The sequence below is a fragment of the Sinocyclocheilus grahami genome, unplaced genomic scaffold (genome assembly GCF_001515645.1).
Source record: "Sinocyclocheilus grahami isolate Dianchi unplaced genomic scaffold, SAMN03320097.WGS_v1.1 scaffold1105.1, whole genome shotgun sequence".
Classification (NCBI taxonomy): domain Eukaryota; kingdom Metazoa; phylum Chordata; class Actinopteri; order Cypriniformes; family Cyprinidae; genus Sinocyclocheilus; species Sinocyclocheilus grahami.
The window spans coordinates 297,868-308,981 of NW_015506284.1; the positions used below are offsets into that span (position 1 = coordinate 297,868).

Here is an 11,114-nt window from a genome sequence, read left to right on the forward strand (position 1 = left end):
TGTGTGTGTATATATATATATATATATATACACACACAGAATAATAACCAAGATGTCACTCATACTTGTGTATAGTCAGTAAGGAGGGGAAAGAGGAAAGTTTTGTTTTATGATTTTACCCCTCACGTTTTGCTTGCATATAACTGTCACCATATAACTTATATCCACTGACTATTTTCGCATCGGTCTTTAATAATAATTGAGTGACAAAAGAACTACCAGTATGTTAAAGGGTTAGTTCACCCAAAAATGAAAATTAGGCTGTGTTTTACTAACCCCCGAGGCATCCTAGGTGTATATGACTTTCTTCTTTCTGACGAATCCAGTCGGAGTTATATAAAAAATTGTCCTGGCTATTCTATGCTCTATTATTGCAGTCAGCAGGTGTTACAGTGCTTCAGTCCAAAAGAAGTGAAATAAAAAACTCACTGTTGTAAACGGAAGCAGTTCCGGGAGGATGACGTATGAGGTCGGCTTTGCGCATGCTACGCTCAGAAGTGACGCACGTGGAAGCGCAGGGGAGAGATCAAAACAAAACAATGGTCAAGAATTAGAAGTACACAAAACGAGGATTTGTAAAGAAGAATGTCGGAGAATTTCGATATAAGCCAAGAGGAGACTTAGAAAGGAGTTTTCCTTTGCTAAAGTAAGGAAACTTTGCTTCCTTTGCTTCTGTAAACAAACATTGGTTTTCACGAGACTCACCGACGCATGCACAACGCTGGTATCTTATGTCATCCTCCCGGAGCTGCGTCCATGTACAACTGTTGGCGCAAGCTACATTAAAGTGATTATTACGTTTTGAATATGGATATTTTTCTTACAAATACGCATGGATTCGCTACAGGAGGCCTTTGTTCACCCCCTGGAGCCGTGTGAGACACTTTTTTTTTTTTTTTAATGGATGGGCACTTTTTATTTCACTTCTTTTGGACTGAAGCACTTCTACAAGGGCTGTGATGGTCGCTGCCACCGGCGGTAGTGCACGTGACCTCACACACTCGATAACAAGCATAATATGGAGTTTTGTATACAAATGTAATAACCGTAATAGTTGCAGATTATTCTATTTAGACTAGGCCTATAAATCTATGGTAATCCACAAATGAACTCAAACGCCATACACTGCGTTAGATTGGCAGGTTTGAGCGCAGGAAAATACAGTTTATACATTCAGCAAATTAATTTTCTTTTGGGCGATGGACCTTGTAGGGAAACCAAATACTACATCGCTGATCTGGAGCCATCTCCATTCATGTCACCCATCCGCGTTTGTACCCGTGATCGCAAACGCCTGGCTTTCTCCAAACTGGCCAAATACAAACGAGACGGCGATAAATGAAAGATGTTAACAAAAAATGTGGCAACAATTCCTATTTCAAAGAGAGCGCGTGCAGATAAGGAGTTAAAGGGATAGTTCACCCAAAAATGAAAATTTGATGTTTATCTGCTTACCTCCAGGGCATCCAAGATGTAGGTGACTTTGTTTCTTCAGTAGAACACATATGATGATTTTTAACTCCAACTGTTGCAGTCTATCAGTTGTATAATGCATGGCAATGGTAACAAAATCTATGAGAGTAAAAAAAACATACACCGACAAATCCAAATTAAACCCTGCGGCTCGTGACGACACATTGATGTCCTAAGACACGAAACGATCGGTTTGTGCGAGAAACCAAATTTTTTCCCTCTAATACACCACTATGTCCAACTGCCTTGAGCGCGCGCACGGCATCCGGTGCGTGAGGTGTGTACGCGTTCTGGCGTAGTTTACGTTAATGGGTGTGTTGATATCCAGCCGAAGAGCAATCAACCATAACTTCAGGCGAGCAGGCTCAGAAGTTGGGAATACATGTAAAGTCACCACTCCCGAATGAGTTCGCGCGAGAGAACGTAATCTTGCAGTTTTAAGTCGGTTTGAACAATCCGGATAAGCGCAAGTAAGTACCATTTTGATTAGCCGTCGTACCTATAATGTTTGTGCACTGTGTAAACAATGAGTGACGAATACACGCGAGAGATCACTTCCGGCGCTTGCGTAAACTACGCCAGAGCGCGTATTAGAGGTCAAAAATGATATAAATACTGTTCGGTTTCTCGCACAAACCGATCGTTTCGTGTCTTAGGACATCAATGTGTCGTCACGAGCCGCAGGGTTTAATTTGGATTTGTCTGTGCATGTTTTTTTTACTCATAGATTTTGTTACCATTGCCATGCATAATACGACTGATAGACTGCAACGGTTGAAGTTAGGGCTGAACGATTTTGGAAAATAATCAAATTGCTATTTTTTTTTTTTTACCAATATTGCGATTGCGATTTAATATGCAATTATTTTTTTTTAAAGCTCTTTATGTTCTGTATTATTCAACAAAGACAAGCTATAAATCATTGTATAGTATGACCAACACAATATTATATAGATTAAACATAAATGTTCTTTTCTGTAGGCCAGGCCTATATGTTACGATGAAATTAGGTGATGCATGAATTGATATGAATGACATTTTTATTTAACAACTACAATCACAGTACATTGACTGATTTGTTGAACTTCCAACCTAATAATTATGTTTAAATAAGCCTGGTGTAAACATTAATCTGAAAGTCACACAAACTAAAGTAGATTGCAGAAATATAAAAACAAATCTGTTGCTTTACCACACTACTTTAGGTAATTCAAAGTCACTGTAATAAACATGTAAACATGTGCACTGCACTTTTTAAACAATGTCTGTTAATTTTAGACCAGTGGTTCTCAAACTTTTTTGGTTGCGCCCCCCTTTAAACCTATGAAAAAAATCTGCCCCCCCTTCCCGAATCCCCATCCCACCTCAGACTACCAAATAATTTCACTAAACGTTATGAAAAATGTATACTTTAATTAAAAAAACCTACAGGGAAAAAAACGCATGCATCACTCGAAACATTGAAAAATAGCATAGAGAGAATAACATTATTATTATTCTCTCTCTGTTATTTATTTATTTTTTGTGGGTTTCATGCTGTCTGCTAAGGCATAGGACACAGAGGCTTTTCTCCTCACCAACAACATTAAACACCGTCCCTACACCGGACGCGAGCGGCAAAATACAGTAGAAACCATTATAATCAGTGACGCTGTGTACACTGGATGCGACCCGACATTAAACTGATGTCTTGTTCTATTTATGACATACTGACACAAAGTTAAAATGATTTGCAACGGTCGCTTTGTCGCGTCCAGTGTAGAGCGACAACTGTAGCGTCCGGTATAGACACGGTGAGTGAAGCCGAGAGCAAGATATGCCTCGTCATATTTTCTGCATTTAGCTTTTGAATGACCAGCACCTGCCTGGGTCTGTGCGACTTCATCTATGGCTTTTCTCTTCCCTTTCACAAACCGATCCATCTCCCATTCTAAGTTACGTCCTTTGGCTGTTTACTGTTTTATTTATTTTCTTTTTCTGCTGATGGCCCGCACTCGACTTGAAGCAGCGCTGCTTAGACCGATGGGTGTGTGTCATCAAAGTACTGCGAGATCTATAAGAGAGCGTGGACGTCTCCTTATGCTTTCTCTCGCCTTACTTTGATGTCATACACCGATCGATCTTCAAGTCGAACACCCCTCTTTACTCTCACGTGTCACGTGGCCGTGTAATCGCAGCCTCGATATTATCGCAAATGCAATTAATCGTTCAGCCCTTGTTGGAGTTAAAAATCATAATTTGTGTTCTACTGAAGAAACAAAGTCACCTACATCTTGGATGCCCTGGGGGTAATTCAAGTTCCCGTGATCGCAAACGCCTGGCTGGTCAGGTTTGGTGAGGCTTTCTCCAAACTGGCCAAATACAAATGAGACGGCGATAAATGGTAGATGTTAACAAGAGAGCGTGTGCAGACGAGGAGTTAATGTGCCCGCTTGCTTGGTGGCGGAACAGTGAACCGGGTCTACGCCGGACACGACACCGCCGCGTCGCAACGGGTTAAGTCTGGCTAGTGTCTACACAGGACATTTGAACTCTGTGTCATTACCTCATAAATAGGACGAGGCAGTTTACTGTCGGGGATTTGTTATGTCGTGGCGCATCCACCATCACTGATTATAATGAGTTTTATAGTATTTTATCACGCTGCGCTGCTCGCGTCCGGTAGACCGGGTGTATTTAACGTTCTTATTTAGACTACTTTCTTGTTTAACTGTATTATTTCTTTGATATATATATTAGTGTTTTGCAGGCTGCGTATTCACTGATGGAAGTGCTAAAATAAACACGAGCTGACGAGTTAAATCGGGTGTGTTGGATGAGTGAGACAGTGCTGGGCTACTCCAGGACGTTTTGAAAACCATTTCAGAGGCATGTTCTTAAATGTGACTCTTATATGCATGCACAGTTTTAAGGCAGCTTTAATCACCTTTTTGGTAACTTCATGACTTAACTGAACACGACATTGCATGCACGTAGTTTATCTCGTGCTTTAATATGAAAGGATACAGGCTACAGTGCACAAAGAGCACGCGCTGCGAGCACAGGACTGTATCCACGCTCGCTTGACTCGCACCTGGTGCTGAAGTGAAGAGGAGCGCGCGTGTGAAACGTATCCTGTTCTCAGTCGTTCTGCGACTGAATAAAAGCACTTCTTGTCAAGAGAAAAAGTGACAGAAGCAGCAGTTGTGAGTGGGGTGGCCAACCCTAGCCCCGCCCCTGCGTTAATTGCGTTAAATATTTTTAACGCGTTAAACTGGAAAAAATAAATAATCGCCTGCTAATTTTGACACCACTAATAAATAAATAAATATATATATATATAACACCGCGCCACCGGCGGTAGTTGGTCCACTACCACCGTGGTGGTAAACATCTGCCACCGTCACAGCCCTAACTGCTACACCTGCTGACTGCAATGATAGAGTTTGGAATAGCCAGGACAATTTTTAAAATAACTCTGACTGGAATCGTCTGAAAGAAGAAAGTCATATACACCTAGGATGCCTGAGTAAAACAGCCTAATTTTCATTTTTGGGTGAACTAACCCTTTAAATCATTTTACTATAAGGTTTTATTTATTAACATTATTTAAAGGGGTCATATGATGCTGCTAAAAAGATTTTGTGTAATGAAATGTGTTTATGCGGTTTAAGGTAAAAAAAAAAAAAAAACATTATTTTCCACATACTGTACATTATTGTTTCTCCTCTAAGCCCCGCCTTTCTGAAACGCGTCGATTTTTACAAAGCTCATCGGTCTGAAAAAGCGAGGTGTGCTGTGATTGGCCAGCTATCCAGTGCGTTGTGATTGGCCGAATACCTCAAGCATGTGACGGAAATGTTACGCCCCTACCATACTGTTTGATGCCCTGTAATGTCATGAAAACCCATTATAAACGAGGCATTCGTTGCATCCAGTGGGGACATAATTATGGATTATAATGACTTGTACTGTGTTTTTACGTGTTGCGTTGCATCGCGCCGCATAAACGTAAAACCATGTCTGCATTTGTGATCAGAGAAATGACAAACAACAAGCCCTACTCTACCTGAATATTTGGGTTGAAGTGTTCTGGAACAGTGTTGTAACAACTTAACCACTGATTTCTAGTCGTGTCCGTTTTTGGAAGGCCAAACAAAGTAGTAGGATAAAGTGAGGAATGGCCGGCGGGCTGAGTGAGCAGAGGAGGCGGATTCAACGAAGGAGCGTCCGGAGGGCTTGCGGCAACCACATGCGACGACCCTGGGCTGGACTCTGCTTTGTCCACGGTGAAAGCTGATCCGGCGATCCACAGAGCGAAGTTGTAGTATTTCCTCAGCAACCAGCACGGATCAACTCCAGGCATGACGAAGCAGATATCGTCCTCTTTTGGAAGGCCAAACAAAGTAGTTTCGCTTTCACAACGAATCACACAGCACATTCACAACATGGCGGCAGCAACAATACTACAGCCAGAATAAAAGTTATGCCTTCTTTCTTTGGGTGAACATTTGGGCGGCGTTATGCAAATCTTCCCAAATAGTGATGTAGATATGTGGGGGCATGTTAGAACGAGCCGTTTTAGGTAGGTGTGGCTGACTTAACTTTTATAAAGAATATCTCTTTGGATTTGAGACTTTAGTCTTTGCAACTTTACAGATCTTCTTTATGCACCAAGAGCTTGTAACACTCCAAAGAGAATGGAAAAATTTAAATCGCATCATATGACCCCTTTAACTTACATCAGTTAACATGAACTAAAAATGATCAGTATTTCTACAGCATTTATTTATCTTTATTAATGTCAATCTCAACATTTACTAATACATTAAGGTCAAACATTTTGTCAACTTGTTAACATGTTGCACTGTTAACTGTTAACAAACATTAACATTTTTATTAATATTAACAAAGGTTAATACATGCTATAAAAATATATTGTTCATTGTTAGTTCAATAGTGTTGACTAGTGTTATTAAATTAAACCTTATTGTAAAGTATTATTGTGTTAAAAGTTTTGTGAGAGATTTTATGCAACTCCTGTCAGTATGGAATTGTGATACTGATCTAGAGTAACACAAAACTTGCATGAATCCTGTTCAGACTGAGGTTGCATTGCAAGACCTGTATCGGATTTAAGACCACATATGGAAGTGACCCAAATTAGAAATGAAAAATAAGATTCAGTGTAGTTTTTGCTGTTCACACTGCTATGAAAAAACAGATCACATAAGCAAAAAAAAACAAAAAACAGAATGTGGGCTACTTTTGCCTTGATTCTGAGCAAAGTATAGTTTTAAGCCATGACAAGACATTTGGGTTTGAAATATGGTATTTGAATTGGAAAAGGTCACTTCCGCTATTCTGGGAGCTGAATCTGGATGGAGGATGGTCTGATCGTTTAAATAAAGTAGTTTCAGACAGGGAAGGTAGAGTGCAAATCCTCCCCAAATGCTGATATTAATGCCCTGCTCGTTTTCTCCCACAGGCTCTGATCACGGTCTTTTAATTTCCTGGGTTTACCTCTTAAAGGTTAATATCTGCCTGAGAGCACTGGCCGCCTCAGAGCTCTCAGAAAAAAATCAAATCATCGATTTCGCTCATGCTAGTATGATTTTATGACCACTAGGACTCTGTGAATAATTTTGCCAGTAAAATCTCACATGTGCTCGTTCGCTTCTCCATTTTCTGTTCGACTGGTAAGATTAAAGAGCGGTTTGTGTGGAAAGTTGTTAGGACGGTCTGATCACTAATGTGTCAAGGTGCTGTAATGCAGGATTTGTGAAGGTTTTTAAAGCACTGTGTTCATGCACTAGCTCATGTTTGATCTCTCTTGTTCTGTGAGCCAGTTTATCCCTCAATAACTTGTTAAAATGGTGCTCATGTGTGTGATCAGATGCCTCTACTCAACCCCACTGAGATGCATTCACTTGCATTTTTTTGTGTAATACGTTTTTTTTATTTTATTTTTTCCCCACTCACTGCAATTTGAAATTCAGTTTTTGTTGGCTTTCAGGGCAAAGATGATTTGAGTTGGACTAATATGGTGTGTGTTTTGATCCCAGTTTCACAGTGACCCAGTGCTTGCGGTCAATGCGTGCTATGAGGGGGATGTGGTCATCGTATGCCCTGGCCTTTACAGCATCACCAGCTCTATCAGTATCGTTGACTCCATAGAGGTTGAAGGTAATCACATGATTCACCATGTGCATGTCTGTCTGAACTGACAATTGTTGACATTGGTGTCATAGGATTCATAACACTTTGTGCCTAAAATGATGTTAAGGTTTAAAGTGTCATGGAACCCCCTGTTTCAGCACTGGTCTTTAACACCTTAGATTTGAAGAAGAGTGTGTAAAGCTGTGGAGAAGTGGGCATGAAGAGGGGAGAAAACAACCAATAACACAGACCTACAACACAGTCGTTATACAGACAAATTAATATTAAAATGTTTAAAACAGAAAGAATTAAGGCATAGTTACTTTTTGTTTACTCTTCTTTGAATTTGTGGTCTATATCATTGTTTGCTGTGCATCACAATAATCCACTGTGTCATCGCGTTCATGATCAGATGTATCGCTGTATTAGCACCCTTATTTGCGCATATTTTAAGAAGACATGATGTGTGTGCGTACACGGTGCTGGTTCATGTTTGGCGCATGAGAGAATATAAAAGGTTCACAAAAACTTGAAACACGCTTGCTCTAGTCTGGATATGAACTATGATCCACACAGTGAGTGTTGTTAAACTCATTACAGCGTTCGGTGCAAAAACTGCTCTCATGTGCGCTCCATGCATTGTTACATATTAAATATTGTTACGGTCATGTTTACAGAGATGAAATAACAGCGTGAAGATCTTTCATGAGATTTGAATTATTCACTGTAATCCAACCTCATGCATAATACAGTGTACTGATTGGATCATAAGAATTCATTCTCATGAATAATACTGAGAAAAGCTCAGAAAACTGATGACGTTGTAGATGTGTACTCTCCAGCCACTCCAGTACATCACCACTCCAAATTAACGCATATACGTCTATTTTTGTGATGTTGGTTCAACTTTGCTCCTTGAACTGGAAGAACGAAATGGCTCCAAAAAAATAAAAAATAACCATTTTCCCCTTAAAAATAGACAAAATGAGTGCTATTGTTGTTTTCATTGATGTGCAAACTGTACAAATATGTTAACATCTAAAAAAAAGTTTCATGAGGGTTTCATGACCCTTTAAATTGACATTCATTGGTTTCCATGCAGTTTGCCAAAAATCATTTTGAAAAACAGAAAAGAGTCAGGTAAAAAACTGAAGACTATATAAAATATCAAATATATGGTAAATTTAAGACAGCCTGGTCTTGTAAATTATCCAAGGAAAATTCTGTTTCATCTATTTGAATTTCTGTAAATTTTTTGGAGATCAATTGCTAGTCTGTCGCAGCACTAAGAAAATATGTGAGAAACACATTTTACCCTCACAGGAGTTTCAGAACAACAAAGGCAGAGGCTGTTTACATTGTGTAAATAGCAATAAATACAATTCACATTAATTTTACCATTAATACTAATTGTAGTCATTTGCAGTCACATTCTGTCATTCATTGTAGTCATGTGCGAATAGTCACTACAAGTGGCTATAAAAACAACAAAAACAAAGGAATGGTTTTATTTTGTGTCTGTGCATCTAATTTTGCAGTGTCCATTTGACCCCCTAACACAAACGGAGTAGCCTTTTTATTAACACAGCAGGAAGGTTAAAATTTAAAATTCTGTTTACTCAATTTTATGTTGTACCAGATCAGTATGACTTTTTGTTTTCTCTGAAAAATGAAAATGAGTCTCCAAAATAAAAAAAATAAAAAGTGTCAAGTAATTCTTATGACTCACCTCAAATATTACAAATCAATATGATTTGCCTTGTGTTAGGAGGACATTGACAATGGAAAAAAAACAATTTATGGATGAACTATCCCTTTTAAAGTTAATGACATATAGGGCCCTATTTTAACGATCTAAGCGCAAGGTCTAAAGCGCACGGCGCAGGTGCACTTAGAGCGTGTACGAATCCACTTTTGCTAGTTTAACGATGGGAAAAATGGTTGGCGTGCCTGGCACATGGTCTAAAAGGGTTGCCCCTATTCCCTATTCACTTAATGAATAATGGGTGTGTTTTGGGCATAACGTGCAATAAACCAATCAGAGTATCATCTCCCATTCCCTTTAAGAGCCAGTTGCGCTCGCGCCATGGCGAATGAGCTATTTATGCTGCAGAATTTGCAAGCGCAAAGACAGAACGCGTCTCCAGAGACTAAACGGATCTGCTTGTGCGCGAGCAAATAGGTAGCCTAATTCTGATACATGCAATGACTATAGGCATTTTTATATTTCTGTCAGGACCACTATTGTCAAAATGATAGATACTTAGCATAAAGTTTGGTTTGGCGGTATGGTTCTCTTCTGGGCAAAAACCTCCCTGCCCATCCACGCAGCCTGTCATGAATGAGCAGGGAGAGCAGCAATAATAACCTCCCTAGGGTTAACAGAACAGAACAAGGCATATATCATTAATGTACTTAATGATATTTAAGTGTAACCCTTTATTCAAGATAAAGGAGTCTGATTAGCAAGGAATATCAGAAAGCTAAGTCTTGACTGGCGAAAGGAGGAGCTGGTAATTTGCTCCTGAGCAAGCTGAAAAGCTGCAGAATAATACTGAATAGAGCTTTTATAGGAATGCCACGATAGGTGTCGTATTCCTAGTATGTGATCAGATGAGAATCCGCTGATGCAAGCTCACGTGACCTGCCAGAACTAACGCTAACGCTTAATTTCTGTCAGGACCACTATCGTCAAAATGATAGATACTTAGCATACAGTTTGGTTTGGCGGTATGGTTCTGTTTTGGGCAAAAACCTCCCTGCCCATCCATGCAGCCTGTCATGAATGAGCAGGGAGAGCAGCAATAATAACCCCCCCCCTACACAAACGATAGGCCCAGACCCCCAGACACAACAATAGGCCAGAACCGCCCAAACCACAACCGATGGCATTCTGAAAGAAGAATATCCTTCAGGAATAACAGAGACTGGGTCAGCAGCAACTTACAGGAGAAGGCAGCGCAGGGGTGCTCTTCTTTATAAGCAGCTAAGAAGAGCAGAAAGCCCCTTTAATGCAATACCTGAAAAAGATGCAGAAATCCCACTAGAATTGGCAGCTTAGTTTGCAGCAAACATAGTGTACTGCAGCCATAGAAGCGAGCAATGAACGGATCAGAGATTGCAGATTCTACCTGGCCTAAGGCCGTCTCCCAAAAATCCTTACCAATACACTAGATAGCTTTGCAACAAGAATGTTGCTTGCTTAATCACAGCATGTTGCAGTAGTCAGAAACTTAAGGAAATAACATTCCCAACACTAGATGAGCCATAAGCAGCAAGCATATTTCAAGAACAATCGGATGGCCTAAACAACAGCTTAAACTTTAGCTTCTTGCTGTTGCAAGTTTAACTAAGTACCAGCACTTGCAGTAACAACCAATGCAAAATCTACATACTGCAAGTTAAGTATCAAGCACATTACTGATACACTGTTATAGCTTTAAGCAACAGCATTTCATGGACTTAAACACAGCTTGATGGAAATAATCATACATATAGGATGT

At 39.9% G+C, this 11,114-nt stretch overlaps 1 protein-coding gene across 1 annotated transcript in view; it reads left to right on the forward strand.

The window, feature by feature from the left end:
• The window catches only part of shcbp1 (SHC SH2-domain binding protein 1), a 43,941-nt gene that overhangs the window by 12,858 nt on the left and 19,969 nt on the right, over window positions 1-11,114 (forward strand). The window contains exon 9 of the mRNA XM_016252408.1: window positions 7,518-7,638. Within this exon, the coding sequence (XP_016107894.1) occupies window positions 7,518-7,638 (121 nt within the window). The remainder of the gene's footprint in view (window positions 1-7,517; window positions 7,639-11,114) is intronic.